This window comes from Hevea brasiliensis, chromosome 13, assembly GCF_030052815.1.
Source record: "Hevea brasiliensis isolate MT/VB/25A 57/8 chromosome 13, ASM3005281v1, whole genome shotgun sequence".
Taxonomy (NCBI): domain Eukaryota; kingdom Viridiplantae; phylum Streptophyta; class Magnoliopsida; order Malpighiales; family Euphorbiaceae; genus Hevea; species Hevea brasiliensis.
This window is the reverse complement of record NC_079505.1, coordinates 19,258,595-19,277,681: the sequence shown is the minus strand read 5'-3', so window position 1 is coordinate 19,277,681 and position 19,087 is coordinate 19,258,595. Positions and strand designations below refer to the sequence as shown.

At 28.8% G+C, this 19,087-nt stretch overlaps 2 protein-coding genes across 2 annotated transcripts; both read left to right on the top strand.

The window, feature by feature from the left end:
• The first annotated feature begins 2,282 nt into the window (after positions 1–2,282).
• Positions 2,283–2,869, top strand: LOC110655526 (uncharacterized). The gene has a single exon (XM_021811843.2). It carries the CDS (start codon positions 2,367–2,369, stop codon positions 2,568–2,570), a length of 204 nt encoding a protein of 67 aa, XP_021667535.2. The 5' UTR covers positions 2,283–2,366; the 3' UTR covers positions 2,571–2,869.
• Positions 2,870–14,328: 11,459 nt separating this feature from the next.
• Positions 14,329–15,189, top strand: LOC110655516 (uncharacterized mitochondrial protein AtMg00310-like). Its single transcript, XM_021811829.2, has one exon. It carries the CDS (start codon positions 14,329–14,331, stop codon positions 15,187–15,189), a length of 861 nt encoding a protein of 286 aa, XP_021667521.2.
• The last annotated feature ends 3,898 nt before the right edge of the window (positions 15,190–19,087 follow it).

Below are 19,087 nucleotides of genomic sequence, written 5' to 3'. Positions count from 1 at the left end.
GGAGCTTGGAAAATTACCATTAATTTTAAACTACCAAGAATTAGAATATAAATAAATTAAATTGATTTTCTTTAAAATTTAAATTTTAGATGAATTTAATAAAATGAGTTAACTCTTATATAGTGTTAATTTATAGTTTCAAATTTTAGGCAGTATCTTTACACATTCATGCTTTAAAACATTAATTTTATCGTAATTTTTATTTTATTATATGGTATTTAATAACTATATTAATATTATATTTTAATAATTAGATTAAATATAACATAATTTTTAAAAAGATAGTAGTTTATAAATCAATAAATGCTTTTATTTATAGATTTAACTAAAATAATATGATTTTTTATACCAAAATATATGACATTTAATAACATATATTAAAAATAAATTTAATATTTGTTATTTATTTATATAAATAAATATAAATTATTTGATGTACGTGTTTCAAAAACTAGTATAATATTTTTAAAATATAAATTTATCATAATTTATGGTTGAAAATTAAAAATAATATTATAAAATTACATATTTACATAAAATATTTACTTATTTAATAAATAATATTATATTTATTTTTATGTACATAACGATTTCAATCAACTATCAGTTTTATAAAATAAAACATATACATCAAACAATTTAAAATTAAGAAATTCAAAATATACATACATATGTACGCACTCAGAGACACACTATTGCAACCAATGAATGATGAAGATTCTTTATTCATGGAAGATTCAACAAAAGTTTTATATATATATATATATATATATATATATATATATATATAGGCATTAAAGCTTGTTACATTCAAAAAGCGTGATGAATTTAACTTTTCAATTTTGGTGGCTTCGCGTTAATGAAGCGGCAATAAGTTTTATTTACTTACTTTTTAATTAGGCGTCCTAATTAGGCGTGATCTAAATCGGCCCCTGACCACCTTTCATGATTTCAGTTTTAATTTTAATTTCAATTTATTATAATTCAATTCAATTTTGATTAAATCGATTCTTTGATATTCCATATCAATTATGGAATGTGCATATATTTAGATTTTATAAAAACGAGAACTTTTTTAAAATTTTTATGATTTTGAGGTATAATTTATTTTTATCACTGATCTAAGTATGCGTGTGTCTTTACCTTGTAAAAAAAAAAAAAAGTAGGCCTTGAGTTGCTGGTGTGATCAAGGTCCTAGTTGAGATCTCATGTAGAACATGTCCATGGACTGATCTTTCAGAATCTTACGTTGATCGTAGAGTGTGTGTGTATTTGAGTTATATATAAACACTGATCCTCTTAAAATCACTATAGTTTTGAGGTGTGATTTATTTCTGTCACTAACTCAAGTATGTGTGTGTTTTTAATTACAAAAGAAAAAAAAGAAATATAGTTAAATAAAATTATTTAAGTTTTTTTAAAATTAAGAAAATTGATTTTGGCTCAAAATTGAATTAACCGATTCAATGATTCAAATCAATTATAATTTTAATTGATTTCAAGTCAATTTCAAGAGGTTCAGTATCAATCCGATTCTAACTTTGATTCAATCCTTTATGAGTCTACGTAAAGGTCAATTTTGTCAAAAGGCAGTCGATGGACGTAATTTATAAACAAAGAAGATTCTTCTGCCAAGTCAGATGTCTCCAGAAGAATCTGGACCGTAAAAAAAAAACGCCACTTTCTGTTGATTTTTTTTATTTTAATAAAATAATGAAAGATAACGCCTGAGATGCACGTGCCCATGTCATGTGCCTACTGACATTTCTTCCTTCTCAAGTTTTTATTTTATTATTATTTTCTTATTTTTGAAATACTTTCTATATCTATAATGAGTATTTTCTTCTCATAATTTTTAATAATTTTTTAATATATTTTTTAATATATTAATATTTAAATCTAAAATTTCATAATTTAAAATTTATTAATTCATGTAATATATGTTATACTAATATAAAATACTTTTATTTTTATCCTACGTTAGTATATTTTAAAAATTTAATAAATTTATAAAATATTTAAATATTATTTAATTTAAAATAAAATAATTTATAAATATTATTATAAAAATATATTTTTATATTTAATTAAATATTTATATAATAAAAATATAACATGTAAAATCTATATTTATAAATATTATTATTTAAAATCAAACGCCTTTCAAATCAGTAATCATAATAATAATAATAATAATAATAATAATAATAATAATAAAGAAAACAATATTCTATTCAAGTGGCCAACTGGATTTTCTTCAGCTTATAAGTACTTTCCACCTCCTCTACAACATCATTTCACTTTTTCTTGATTCCACAGTCATCGATTGATAGAGAGAGAGAGAGAGAGAGAGAGAGAGAACAAAGATGTGTTGGTTTGTGTTTTGTGATGAAAAGGAGAAAGAATTAGGTAGGCAGCAAGCATCTGGATCATGTCCCTACTGTGGAGGAAAAGTTCAAGCCGTGGATGTTGAAACAAAATGGAGTTTCTGCTTTTTGCCAATTTGTTACAAAATCAAGAGGAAGTACTTCTGTTCTTTATGTGCCAGGCGTTTGGAATTATACCAATGAATAGCCACAGAAGACAGCTTCTTCTTTGCCTAACCAAGAAATGCAAGCTTCAATGGTGATAACGTCAAGATTCTGTGTTTGTTTTCTTCCTCTTGTCCTTCTTCTTTGAATTTTTTATTTGTTTAATGTTGTAAAGTTTTACTTAAACTTCTCTTTTACCCATGTCAAGAAACTTTTCTTGGGTTCTTGTTTAAATTGGTTAATTGTTCATACAAAATCTGGTAAGTTTTGGATCTGCTGATGGAAAAAAATAAAAATTAGAACAGGGGATCTGAAATGGGTTTTCTTTGATCTGTTTATCTTTGAATATTTGCTTGAGATTTGCAGGCATATCTCTGGATTTTGAAAGTTAATTTTCCATTACACAGTTGTTTTATGAATAAACCTGAAATGAAACCCAATCCTTTGTTCTGTGAGTTACGAGAAGTCAAGAAGGGGGCGGTTTACCCCAGGAAAGCATATTTTCATTTTCTATGAAATAGACTTGTTCCATTAAACTAATGAAAATTATTTGTTAATAAAATATTTTTTATTATTTAATTATATTATAATATATATTTATTATATACATAATTTTTTTATATTTTAATAATATTATTTTAAAAATTAATTCATATTTTAAAAATAAGAAGTTATTTATTTTTTTAAGTGGAAAATATTTTTTCATTGACTTGTATTTTTAGTACTTTAAATGTTAAAAAATTAAAAATTATTTTTTATAAAATAAATAAAATTTATGTCTCGTAATATTTTCTAAGAAAATAATTTTTTAAATTTTTTTAATGTTCCTAATCAAAGTAAAAAATAAATTATTTTTTTAAAAATAATTTTTTTTTTAAAAGAGAATTTTGTTTTTAAATTTTAATATTTTTATTAAAATATAAAAATATATATATAATTTAAATAAGTATATATATATATTATTAATTTAATATTAAAATTAATAATAAAAAATATAAAAAAAATTTCTTAGTGTTACTTTCTGTAAAATAAATAAAACTAATTAAGAAAAAAAATTCTTTGTAGATTAATTATAAAATATTAAACATCACTTATTTATGGTTAAAATTAAAAATTATATTATTATTATTATTATTAAATCGAATCCTAAAATACTGTTTATGAAAACAGAAAACTTTCAACTGATGCAAACACTGTTCATGGGACGGTGGGTTTTTTTTTTCCTTTTTTTTATTTTTTAAAAATTATTTATCTTCTAACAACGAGTGATAATCCATTATCAATAATAATTATATTTTAATACTAAAATATTCTCGCATTTAGTATTCGTAAGGATAATATTTTTGTATTTTTTATTCTTTTCTATAAAAATGTCAAATCATTCCGTAATTCCCTCGTGACTTTCCCACGCACCCAAATGCTATTTTTCTTAGGGTTAAATAATATTCGGTTAAAATTAAAAAATTAATTTAATTTAATTTATTTAGTTTGATTTTAAAAATTAATAGGTTAATTTAATTTTATATTATAAAAATTTTAATTTGATTTAATTTAATTTTTAAAAAAATTAATTAAATTAAATAAAATTAAATAATAATTCATATATTCAAATCGAACTGAATCGATTTTTAAATTGATTTATTTTTATGAAAAATTTATTAATTATATTTAATTTTATATATATTAATTATTTAATTTTATAGATTTAAATTAAAATTAAAATTAGATCAAATAATTTAAAAATTAAGTCTAAATTAAAAAATCAATCAAAAATAAAAATTAATCTGTTAAACCGAATGAACCGAAATAGAATAGCTCAGTTCGATTAAATTTTTCATTCATTTCGGTTTGATTTGATTTCTAAAATTTAAAATTTAATTTTTATAATTTAATTTGATTCGATTGGAATGAATACTCACCCTTAATTTTCCTTTTAAGTATATTTTTTAAAATCTTTTTGCTTTATTTATTTTAATTTTTAACCACTTAAATTTAATTTATATAATTCGTTTGTTTTATTTTTCTTTTTTATTTTATTGTTCATTTTTTTAAGTTTTTTACATAAAATATCATTATTATTTAAAAGTATATGAAAAAATATTATATAATATTATTTAAAATATATTATTAAAATTAAAAGTAAAATTAAAATAAATCAACTATCAAAAATCAATTAAGAGACAAGAACCAAAATAATTATATGATTTAAAAAAACTATTTATAAATTTGGTATCAATATAAAATTATTTATAAAAATAGTATTTAATTAAGAAAATCCTAATTAAAAACAATAATTTTATGAAAAGATATTTAAAAACATTACTTGAAAACGCATTTTAAAGTGTTGTTAGACGGCATGTCATATTATGTCGACAAGTGTAAAAATTATTTAAAAATAATACTATGAAGTGGATGAAATTTAACATATATTATCATGTAAATAATATAGTTATAATTATTTAAATGTAAATTATATCAAAAAAATACACTAATGTCAATTTTATAGTGTATTTTTTTCCTTAAATTATCAAAAATTTATATTTTATAATATTTTAAATTATAAAAATATTTCTTCAATTTCAAGCAACTAACTGATTTGATTAGACATTTTTAAACATTATTTTTTTTAAACATTATTTGATTAGACATTTTCAGACAAGACCACAACTTACTATAACTGATTTAATAGCTCTGAAATTGTCAGTTTTTTATAAGAAAATATTATTTTAATAAATTATTTTAATTTCACATTATTTTTTAAATATTTTTTTTATTGAAATTTTAGAGAAGATTTACATAATTACTTTGTTTGTTTGTGTGTGTTTCAAAAAGCAACTTTATCACCCCTTCGGAATGGAAAAGTATGAGGTGGAAAAGTTACTTTCCCACGTAATAAGAATAATTGAGAATAGAGGAGTTAGAAATTTTTTTTAGAAAAATTTATAATTTAATCTCAAGTTTTATTTTATATTATATTTTAATTTTTAAATTTTAAATTTTAAAAAATTAATTATTTCATTTTTAAATTTTAAAAAATAAATTATTTTTTTAATTTAATATATAAAAAAAATTTAATCCCTATAATTTTAATATAATTTTAATATTTATAATAATTTTATTCATTATTAATAAGATTAAATTATTTTATATATTAAATTTATATAAATTAAAGTGTGATATAATATAAAATTTAGAAATTAAATAATTTATTTTTAAAAATTTATTAACTAAAATATAATATAGTATAAAATTTAGAGATTAAATAATTAATTTTTTAAAATTTAAAAACTTAAATATAATATAAAATAAAAATTTAGAGATTAAATTATAAATTTTTCTTTTTTTTTTAAGCTTGGGACTACATATTATCTGTGGGATTGAACTAGATTTGTGCTAGGAAAAATAAATTTATAAATTTGTGTATATTCATTGAGTTGAGCGTTATACTTGTTTAACTTTTTTTTTTTTTTTTTTATGGTGTTACTCGGCACCATCCTCAGCTAAACACTTCTCAGTTAATGTCGGTGTCACCTTAATTGTATGTATGAACATTTAAACTTATAAACAATTAAAATTTTAAATGATTATATATTTAATTAAAATATTTATAAGTGAGTGATAAATAATTGATGTATTTATTAAAAAATAATTTATAATTATATTTATTATTAAAATGATTAAAAAATATTAAATTAGATTTATGATAAAATTTTAAAAATTAAATGAAAATAATATAATAAAATACTAATACCTTTTTAATTTGAAAAATAAGTGAAAATTTGTTAAAGCATTTCTCATAAATAATAGTCGATCTATTATAAATTAAGGTTCTGTTCGGCAAAAATTTTTAAGATAATATTTAGCGTTTTGATTAGAGTCAAAACACCACTTCTCTTATTTATACTATTCGGTGATATAATGTTTATACTAATTTTTAGAGGTTGAATAAGTGATTAATGAAAAGCTATCCCTCCTAACTTTTAGAGTTTGAGAGAGCATTTTGACTAAGGTTAATAAGATTTTATCATTATTTTTACATTTAACAACTAATCTAACTGCTATTTTTATCGAACATTTTTACTTTAACAGTTATATAAATAGCTAACCACTAACAGCTAATACCTAATTATTAATAGCTAATAAAATAGTTAATAGCTACTAAAACAACTAACAGCTAATATTGCCAAACAGGCCTAAGTGTTAAATAAAAGGCTGATTACAAATTTCAGAAGTCTTAAACTTACTAATGTCCTAGTGGGCCTTCTCCTCTGCTCTACATAGCATCTCCTGAAATCTTTTCCCTCACGGCTGTTTGTTATCAAACTATGGTGCTATCCTCATCGTTTCATCCTCCGGTGTCATTTATTCCACAACCACCCTCCTTATCTCTAGCATTTACTCCTTCCCCCTAGATCATTATGTCGAACTTCGAAGAAAATGTCCAGGACCTCATCTCAAAAGCCCTCAATTTAGGTTGTCAAGACAGAGTCCTACAGTTAAAATCATCTCGGGATAATGATTCAACCTTGTTTAAGCGAATGATGGTGGGTAAGCTTGTTACTCAGAAGACCTTTAGTATTGCCACCATCAAAACTTCTCTGTCTAAATCTTGGCGAACAAAGCAAGATTTCCAAATCACACTCAAAAAGAAAAATATATTCCTCTTCACTTTTGATCATTAAGTGGACACCCAAAATGTCTAGAGAAACACTCCATGGTGTGTTCATAACCAATTGCTAGTGTTACAAGAATGGTTACCTCACATCCCTTTCGATGATCTATTCTTTAATCATTCTCTCTTCTGGTTGCAAGCCCATTTTTTACCCCCTAACCAGCAAAATAAAGAGAATGCCAAATCAATTGTAGAATTGGTGGGCACTTTTGTAGATGTAGAGCTCACTCAGGATGGGAACCTGGGATTTCCGATGTATTTACGGCTAAGAGCGATTATCTCTCTTGACAAACCTCTTCTCCCTAAGTTTCAAACTAGGAAAAAAGATGGTTCTATGCAATGGGTCAAGTTGAAGTATGAAAAATTGCCAGATTTTTGCTATTGATGTGGTATCATTGGTCACCTGAACTATGACTGTTTGTTAGTGGAGAATGATGAGGCAATTGAAAGGAAAGAGGAAAACTAGACTTTTAGTCCCTGGATAAAAGCAAACCCAGTCAACCGAAACCCCACCAAGTCTAATCTAAAACCTTTATCCTTTTCCATTACCTCAACTAGAGCCAATCCAAACCTTGCCCTCAATCAAGAGAAAATCTCACTACTTCCATCTATACCTTCCTAGCACTTTACTACCACAACCCCAAATCTAGAACAAAGCTAAGCCCCACAATAACAACCAAATCATCATTCAAAAAAACCAATCAGTCACCTAATAACTTCACAACATCTTACCCAGCAAATATCCCCTTCAACCATTGACCCAAAATCCAAATATGCTCCTCCAAATACACAAACAAGAAACCAAAAATCTTTTGCCACAACCCAGAAATAGTCCTCCTGTTTTCAATATGTAGAAGAGACACATAGTGGTTTTGCAGAATCTAGTTATTGCAGGGAAACCTTGGAGAAAGAACCTCCCTCGAGCCTACAACCAGTCAATTCCATGCAGCTTTTTCGACCACAAGAAATTCCCAAACACTTTGCTGAATATCTTTCCTCAATTGGACATAAGGGAGTAAACACTGAGAGTTTGTTTCAAAAATTTTCGTATCTCACCTCGTACTTTCAATTGGCAGCCATTGAGATGATAGCTTCTTCTATGCCAACCCTATTTCAGGCCCTAAACCATTCCCCATCTGAGGTTGCAACTGACCAAACACACTCCCTAACTAACTTAAATACATCAACGAGGAAGATGGCCCATTACCAACCAAGCCCAAACCCATTGCCTTCTAAACCCAAGTCTTTACACTAAACCTGCACCCCACTTATTAAATCTCCTTCTCTTTGGGCTAAATGAAAGCAAGCTGGGAGCTCAGAAGGCCCAAGATGTAATAATCCCACCCTACCTTTGAAGCACATGGAACCTTATGAATTAATTCCCTTGGACCATCTAATACAGATTGTAGTGGACATTTTTAAATCAACTGAGAACAAGCAATTGCAGACTTCCCTGCCACAACAAGAAGCTTACTATAATTCTGTAACACCCTCACTTTAGGTTATACTATTTCGATAACTAATGTTTGTCCGGACAACCAGAACGTTTGGAGCTATATCTAAACTAGGGTGAGGAGTCATAAATAACTTAAATAATCATAAGAAAAATTAAGGAAAAATTTTAGAAATGGAATACAAAGAGGTTAAATGAGCCGGAGCTCCAGCAATGGGTAACCCTAACGGGAAGCGACTATGAAGACAGTTGGTAACCCTAGACCTGTGAAAAACCCAGTGAAATAATTTTTGGGGACTCCAGTAAAGAATTATTGAGGCTTAGATGACAATAGAATGCCAAGAAAATGCTAAGAAAAATTTTGTAAATCAGTACAGACAAATCTAACTCGGTAAGCAAAACGAAGGGCATTTTGATCATTTTTACCTTCAGAGATGATTTTTGACCAACTTGTCCATTTAAGTAAATGAGACTTATGACATAAAATATAAATAAATATTGATAATATTTCAATTAGAAATAAATAAAAAAAAAGAAGAAAAAAAAATAAAAAGAAATGAAATTTAATTACAATTATGACATATGCATGATGCTAGGATGATGCAATTAAAAACTCCTAACCAATTAACATGAGTCAAGCACTCATAAAACAATTAAAAAAAGATAAAAAAATCAAAGAAAATTCAGCTTATTCCACCTCCATTCAAGTTGGCCGAAACCCATCTCTCACTCCTCCATTGATATTCCTTCATCAACCTTGCATAACCTTGCTTCCTCACTATAAAACCCATAACCTTCTTCATTAAAATTTGTCACCTAACCTTGCTAAGGTGTTTGGCCCCCAAGAAATTAAGAGAAAGTGAAGATTTGGACATCTTAAGATTGTGCTACAAGAGGTTAGTGCCAATTCTTTTCTCTCTTACTTTTATTCTTTGTTAGGACCATGAATTGAGTGAGAAATTGTTGGAATTGAAATAAATTGTACATGTTAGACCTTCCCTAAATTTCGGCAGCCATGAATTAAAGATGGTTTTGATGAATTCTAATGGAATTAAAGTGGTGTAGTGATGGTCTATAATGAGAATATATGTATTAGAACTTTGATTTTCATGTGTGGTTCAAGATTGAGAATTGGGAATTAGGGTTTGAGCTAAATTAGAGTTTTGCTAAATTGATTGTGAATTGGTATTCTAATGGTCAATTAGTGACCATTTGAGGTGAATTGACCTTAATTTGGAATGAATAGTGACATTGAATGGTGAAATGGTTAAGCTACCCCATGTGCCAGAAATTCTGGACTTGAGTCCAGTGAGTTTGGGCAACAATAAGTTGACTTGTGTAGCTTCAATTGGTGTAAGGCTAATTGGAAGCGAAACTAGGGACATAATGACATATTTTTTATGCAGAGACCTTGCCTAGAAAACTAACTTAAGGTGACCTAAAATTTGTCTAAATCATGGTAACCAAAATCTGGACCTGGAAAAATAACCAAATAAACAGTATTTGTTCAAATGGCTATAACTTTGTGTAGAGAGGTCCAAATGACCTGATTCTTGAACCAATGGAAAGCTTAGACATAGTAGAACAACTTTCATGAGGAATAGAAACTCAAATTCTGACCATAACCTATTCAAATTGCTAACCAAATTCAGCTCACTAAAATTGCCAGAACCAAATTTGCTCAAAAATTCTGGACAAGAACCAATCTGGCCAGTTATGGTAAAAATGTCATAACTTGAGATACAAAATTCCAAATAGAGTGATTCAAAAATAGAATTAAAGTAGAGACATTAAGGAACAACTTTGATTAAGAAAGTTTAGCCAAATTTCTACTGTAGAATGGTCTAATAGAATAGTAAACATAAGTGACTAAATCTGAAATTTTGAAATAACTTCCATTGAGCCTTGAATTGAAATTGGCAACCAATGTTAACAAATGTGGAATCCAAAATATGTTATTATAGTGTATTTAGAAATTGTATACCTATTAATTAAGACAAAGTTAATATTTTGCATGAATAGTAATCTCAATAATATCAAATGCAAAGAACTAAACACCTAACTTTGTTAATATACCCTAGTATGCCTAGTATGATTGGTTTGGATAGGTTGGCATCCCAATAGGGTTTCGATTGCAGTACTACTTATGGCTTCATGCCATTTCATGATTTATGGCATTTAGTGTCATTTTGTGATATTATGATTTTTGGCCATTTTGATACTCTTGACTTAATTGGCTTTGTGCCCAATGATTATTATGGCTTGTTAACCGTTCTGTTGCATACCTGGTAGACATTATGTGACCGATGGTGTGACGACCCGAGATACTTAGTACCCAGTGCTAGTTTATCCGTTTATCTAGTCCAGTCAACTAGTATAGGTTACTTTTGCAACTAAAATAAATCTTACAAAGTTACAATTAAATAATGAACCTAAAAATCGCTAAATTAAGAATATTATGAATAATTACCAAAATGCTAGTCTGCATGAAATAACAGTATAATTTCTGCATATTTAATTATTTTAGTTTATTTTTATTTTATATTGGCATCACTAAGCTGTATGCTTAGCGCATCGCTTTTTGCCATGCATAGGTACAGGAGATTAAGACCGTGAGCCCAGTAGGCCTTAGACTGGGAATCAGAGTTTTGATCTGCAATTGTGTTCGGTGTCACCTCATCTGTGCAGTGTATTTTGGTAGGACCACTAGGCTTCTTCAATACTTTTTGTATTTTGTATTTTGTAGTTAGACATTCATTTGTCATGTAATTATGAACTTATGTAATTATCTTTAAATTATGTTAATTCATAAAATTTAAGTATTTCTTTAAGAAATTGAGCATAATTATGTGATGGCATGGGATGAATGAAATTATGAGTTTGAGATGAAATATTGAGATATGTTGAAATTGTATTGATTTTTATTGGAGTTGCGGACATTACATATATTGGAAGTGTTTTTAACAGATTTTCAAGAACTGTTTTCTCAATTTCTAGCCGGCACTATGCCGAATTTTCTGTAAAATTTTTGAAATCCCAAATTAATCCAAATTTCAATTCATGACATAAACTTCACTTGGAATCTTTTTAATAAATAAATTAAGATCTGGGAATTATAATAAGATAAGATAAGGTGCTTCGACACAGAGTGTGACATACCTTGCTCGGCTACACTGTAGATAGGTGAGGGGTGTCACAAATTCAGAGCTGGGAAATAGAGTGGATGATCAAATTCAGAAGACTGACATCTCACCACATACCACTAGCAAACGCAGTTGGAAATGTATGGCAAAGGAGAAAGACAAACAGAATGTAGGGGTGATTATCAAGGAAATTACTTAGACTGAAGGAGAGGCGGATACGCAAGGGAAAAGGAAGAGCATTGAAGCCAAGGTGAGCAGCAGTAAGAAATCTTGCATTCAACATTCAAACTCTAATATGGTGGAGGAGACTAGCCATAAATGGCCCCAAAGTTCCAAATGAAGCTTCTACTATGGAATTGTCAGGGTGTGGGGAACCCCCTAACAATCTTTCACCTGAAAGTATCAACTAGAATCCATTCCCCAAACCTGATGTGTCTTCTCGAAACTAAAAATAATAACAATGTAGTGAAGAAAGTTATCCAAGGCTGTGGCTTTTCCAATTTCCTTTTTGTTGACCTAGAGGTCTGGCAGGTGGGCTTTATCTGTCATGGAATAACTCTTTTGATGCTAATGTTATCAGTTATGATTCCTTCTATATTCATGCTCATGTTCATGATTTACGAATTGATGCTTGTTGGGATCTTTTAATGCTTCACCTCTATTTGGACGACCACATAAGGCAATGTCAATTTGATTTCTTATGCAGTTATAAACAACATCTTCTCTCTAATGCCTTGTTGATTGGTGACTTTAATACTTTCTTGAATTTAAAAGAGAAAATAGGAGGAGATAGATATGTTGGAGCAAAAATTCAGAGCTTTAGAGACTTTGTCAATTACATGAGAATTCTTGACTTGGGTTTTCAAGGCCCAAAATTCACTTGGGACAATCAACAGGATAAGGAGCATAATATTCAAGAACGGATAAGCAGGGGTTTAGGCTCTCCATCTTGGCTATAGTTATATCCAAATACAGTAATCTCTCATCTTAAAAATATTGGCTCTAACCATCGTCCATTGTTGTTATCAACAGAATTCTCTTGTCCAAAGCCAAAAACCAAATTTGTTTTTGATGCCTCTTGAACTAGCATATGAGAAGTAGAGAATATTATTGAATCTGCTTGGAAAAATCAATATGCTGGCTCACAGATGTTCAAAGTTTTCTAAAAGCTAAAAATTGCAGACATAGATTGTTTGACTGGAGGAAGGGATCAAACTAGAATTCTAACTCTCGTATTCAGGAGCTTTATCAACAGCTGTCATTGGGAAAAAATAACCAAAACTGTGAGAAAGTGATTATCAGGGCTTTGGAAAAATAGCTTAAACAAGAACTCATACTAGAGGAGTGTTTATGGGCATAAAAATCTTATCAAAACTGGCTCCATTATGGTGATAAGAATACAGCCTTTTTTCATGCTAAAGTCCTCCAACGAAGACGCAGGAATTGCATTTTGAAACTGAAGGATGACAAAGGCTATTGGACATAATTGATATTGCAGAGAAATACTTCAAAAACATTTATCCACTCACCCCTCCAATTTTGATCAAGTCTCAGTAGGGTTTAGTCCTCGAGTTTCAACAAATATGAATAACCAACTGATTGCTCCAGTCAGTAGAGATGAAATTATACAAGCTATTTTTTTGTATAAATCCTTCAAAAGCACTGGGAGAGGATGGTCTTAATTATTGGACACTTCTTTCAGAAATATTGGCATATTGTGGATCCAGAAGTAACAAATGCAATTCTCTGTTTCTTTATTGGAGGAAGAATGTTAAGAAGCTTCAATCACGCGATAATCTCTCTCATTTTGAAGGTCAAGCAAGTATGCACAATGAAAGTACTTCGACCTATTCGACTTTGTAACATTTTCTATAAGATTATTTCTAAGGTTCTAACCCACAGACTACAACCTTTTATGAATGATCTCATAAGTGAAGAACAAAATGCTTTTACAAAAGGCAGGCTTATTTCAGACAACATTATCATCAATCATGAAATTATGCATCAACTGAGATCTAGAAGGAAGGGCAAGAATTATGGCTTAGCTCTTAAACTGGATGTTAGGAAAGCCTATGAATGTGTAGAATGGTCCTTTCTAAGGCACATGCTAGGCCAATTTGGGTTCCATGAACAATGGTTTAATTGGATTATGGAGTACATCTCTACAGTTTCTTATTCCCTACATATAAATGGCCATCAAGTGGGTTGGATTAAACCTTCTAAGGATTGAGACAAGGAGATCCTCTCTCTTCTTATCTTTTTCTTTTTTGTACAGAAGGTCTTTCACATCAATTAAAAAATTCTTTTCTTCAAAGCATAACTATTGCTAGGCATATCCCTTTAGTGAAGCACCTTTTCTTTGTAGATGATTCAGTTATTTTCTCAAGAGCAATAGCTAACGAAGCTTAAAAATTCTAGAAAATCTTATCTGTTTATTCGGAAGCAAGTGTTCAAAAGGTGAACTTTGATAAATCCTCTCTTTTCTTTAGCCCTAATACTCCGAGGATCATCAGGGAACAAATCTCTGCTATGCTTCATGTGAACAATATTGGGGGACAAGACAAATTTTTGGGACTTTCGGCAATCATTTTTCATTCTAAGGCTCAGTCTTTTGAGGCTATCAAATCCAAAATTCTTAGCAAAGTGGAGGGATGGAAAGAACATCTTCTATCTCAAGGCGGGAAGGAAGTGCTAATCAAATCTATCCCAGCGGCTATCTCGATCTTTGCCATGTCTTATTTTCGCCTGCTATCCTCTCTTTGCAAGTCTCTTAATAGTATACTTGCCAATTTTTGGTGGGGACAAAAAGATCAAGAGAGAAAGAATCACTGGATATCCTGGAAAAACATTTTCCATTCCAAAGCTGTCGGAGGTCCAGGATTTAGAGATTTTGAGCTCTTTAATATGGCCTTATTGGCCAAACAGGGATGGAGAATCATATCAAAGCTAACATCTCTAGTTGCTCGGGTTCTTAAAGGTCGTTATTTCCCTTTTACTTCTTTTTTGACAGCCAAGCAGGGAGCTCGACCTTCTTGGGCATGGCAGAGCATCCTTTGGGGTAGAGAACTTCTTGAGAAAGGATTGAGATGGAACTTTCAAGATGGGAAATTAATTTTGTGCAAACAGGACAAATGGATTCCTAAGTCTTTTCCCCATTATCCACAGGTTAAAGAAAGCTCAAATCCCTCAATATTGTGGGTGGCTCAATTAGTTAATTGGAATACGAGCACGTGGAATTTGGATAACCTTAAGGCAAACTTTGAAGAAGAAGAAATAAGCAACATTCGTTCTATTCCGATCAGCCTTTTTAGTAGAGAGGACTCCTTGATTTGGTACTTTCCTAACTCTGGGTCATATACGGTGAAATCTGGCTATAAGGTGGCATGTTAGCTTCGCCACCTTGTGGAAAGTGCCGTGGATGCGGACCAAGACCAAATTCAACCACATCTAATAATGCATTATGGAAACAATTGTGGAAACTCAAACTGCCCCAAAAATTGCAATTTTTGTTTGAAAATTTCTGCATGATAGACTTCCAACAAATGAGCAAATTGGCCGGCGTATTCCTTCTTTTCCTGTGGAAAGCAAATTATGTGGGGAAATTGAATCTATTGTCCACCTCTTTTTCCACTGTCCAAGGGTGGTTCAAATTTGGTTTCACTCCCCTCTGATACTTCGATCCTCGATTCTACAGGGTTCTTCATCAATTGATTTCTGGACACAAATTCTTAGCTCTCTTTGTTCTCAAGGAGAATATGATAAGCTAGTTTTCCGGATGGTATTTATTTTGTGGAGTATTTGGAAGTGTCGAAATGATTTAATCTTCCGAAATCAAATCCAAACACAGCACCAAATCATCTCGGCAGCAATTTCCTTATGTGAAGATTTCTTTTTGCTACAAGAACCTCATTCCATACCACACCACCCACCACCCACCCCCCCCCCCCCCCCCCCCACAACAACAAAAAATGACACCTCCTCAAGTTCCTGTAACCTAGTCACCCCCTCCTCATAATTATGTTAAGATCAATATTGGTGGGGCTATGAATTCAGCATCTAATAGGAGTTCGATTGCTGCTCTAGCTAGAGATTCAGGGAGTAGGCCTTGTGGTTGGTTTTGCAAAAGATTCCCAAACATCACAGATCCTTTCGTTTTAAAGGCACTAGCATGCAGGGGGGGCTCTAGTTCTAGCAAAAACAAGAGGTTTCAAACAAATTATAGTGGAAGGAGACTCCTCAAATGTAATTATTGCAGCTTAGAGCTGATCCCCAATTGCAATAAGTATTTAGGGCATTATACAAGATATCTCCACTCTTCAGTCAGATTTTGTTTCTTGTGTTTTTAAGTATGTCAACAGGAACAGGAACAGAGCAACTCATGTATTAGCTAGGAAGAGTTTGCTTGATGATTCCTTTTATTTTAATCCTTTGACGCAATGTAACTTCGTAATTTCCTCCTTGTCATCCCTTGACCTTTAATGAAAGTCTGCCTTTGAAAAAAAAAAAAAAAAAAAAACCCTAATGTCCTAGTGGTCCATTTAGCCCGATATTTATTTTAAGACTTTGATATGTATAGTAGCTTTTTAAAAAATTATTTAGAATAATATTAAAAAATAATATAAAATAATTATTTTATTATTTTTATTATTAAAATATGTTAAATTTAATTTTCAATTAACTTCCTTCTAATTATTTATTTAAAAAAAAAAATTTCTTAACCATTAATTTCATTGGCAATATCAAACAAGCCTCAACTATAACATATTAAATCATCCTTTTCAATTGTTAAAAAATAGAAATTGCATTAGCTATGAATACCATTTCAGATTGGACCACTATAAAGCCTTATTATATATAGCGTTCGAAAGTTGGACCACACAAAGAGTATCAACCTAAAATCTAAGTTCTGCATCACCATGCAAATGCCAGATCTAAGATGAAGTTTGCACATGGGCTGGGACTAGTTTGGTGGAGGCATAATCCCCACAATTCTGTCTTTGTAAATTCTAATATTATTATTATTATTATTATTATTATTATTATTATTATTATTATTATTTTAAACATACTAGAATATCCTATGTATTCGCTTTACAATCCGTAGAAATCTAATTCTTTAAGTTCATAGTTACCCTCACAATAATACTTTCTCCAAAAATTAAATCTTAATTTTTTACTTAGAAGCACAATAAATCTTATCATTGCATTCAACACTTATTATTATTATTATTATTATTATTATTATACATTCCAAATTTGTTTGATAAATATATGTCATGTAATTATATAAATCCATCTATTTATCATAATTTTTTTAGTACAATTATTTAAATTGGGATTCAACCTCAAGACTGACTCTGATATTACTAAATTAAAACTAATTACTATTCATTTATAATAATTTAATACAACTAATAATACGTTTGGGTGGAAATTTTGAAGTTAAATACAAATTTTTAAAGAAATAGTTTGTTTGGGAACAAAGTTTTTCAACCAAAAAGCAGAAACTTGTAAGGGTTTTAAATTTTTCAAAATCTTCACTTTTTTTTTTCAAAGGAATGATTCATTAAAAGGGTGTTAAGATACTAAGCAAGAAATTACAAAATTAGTTTGAGTTGAGAATATTTTGATACTTTAACTTTCATTCAAAACAAACAAGAAATAAAGGGATTAGAGAAAATTTAACTCAAATAAGACTTAAATTTTCTTTGGAATAAAGAAAAGAATTTAATTAAATTCTGTTTTATTTTTATTTTTAAATAATTAAAAAAAAAGGTTAAAAAGAAATACTTTCTTGGCCACCTCTGGTGGTGGTGATGGATTCACATATCAAATCCTTGGTTACTGGATCGATAGATGCCTGCTTTTTGCCTTCATTATTTTTCTTCTTCTGTTGTTTTTCCTCTTCCTTCTTCTCCATGTGCCTCTACCTACCTACCTCTGTTTCTTTTACTAAATTAATCAGAAAATTAATTATTCAAAATTTTCATTTACATTGAAACAATAAGATAAGTGCTAAATATAATTGAAAATCATCATTCATATTACAAGAGGAATCGTTCATTGATCAAAATGTATAGTACTTAGAATATTAATAAAAGTTCCATTTATTTTATAGAAAATACTTTATATATAAAAAATATATATATATTTTATATAAAAAAAATTTTAAAAATATTTTTTATTATTTGGTTATAAAATTAAATTAATGATATGTATTTATTTCATATATGTATAAGTGTTTTTACATTTTAATATAATTGTCAAAATTTAGAAAATAAAAAATGACTTCTGTTAAGAATATGTAAGTGTAGAGTTCTCACATTAAAAAAAAAAAAAAGAATGAGTGAGAGATATATAAGTAGAAAAAATCCAAAGACTCATTGTCTTAAAGTTTTGGGTTAGATATGACGTCGAGCCTATGATTATGTATTGTTAGGAATATGCAAATTTGGAATTCCTACGTTGAAAAAAAATGAAATGAGTGAGAGATATATAAATAGGAAGAACCCATAACTTTAAGGTTTTGAGTTAGGTGTCCATCCCATGAATGTGTTCTTTTAAAATGCCAATCAAGAAGAATTCTTTTTTTATGAAAAAATTGTGGAGTAAATGATATGTTTTTAGCTATTAGATTAAACCTAACTAAGCATGTCCAAGTATAAATAACTAATAGAAAAAAATTGGATAAATTTTATGCTAAGCTGACTATAGTCTAATTTCAAGTCAGTATCAAGGTTAAAGGGATTGAAACCAAATTAAAAAAATTTCCGATTCCAATTTCAATCTGGTCCCATTTTCAATTTCGTTCGAATTCAATATGATTTTGATTATATCCAACAGTTAACTACTTTTCAAATTTTTTAGAGAATTTTATTTTTAATTTTGACGCAAAATCAAACCAATAAATTTCAATCCAATCTTAATCTGATTCAAATAGAATTTCAATCGATTCAAATTTGACAGTTTCAAATTGATTTCAATTTCATATTAGACGAATTCGACTCCAATTCCGAATGGGACCCTGGCCAGATTTAATTATGCGTAGACTGGATTATTATTTTTTCAATTTATTACTTTACTTTAAATTTGATCTCAAAATTTAATTCCTAAATCAAAAAGGAAATAAAGAGTTTGCTGTAATTTCCAATTAGTTTTCTTTAAAAGCAAATAAAGATTATCAACTTTTAAATTACTTAAAATTACTTAATTTAACTTTAAAAGCAAATAAAGAGTTTGCTCACTTATATACTTATTTTAATATTATATTTTTTGACTAAATAAAATA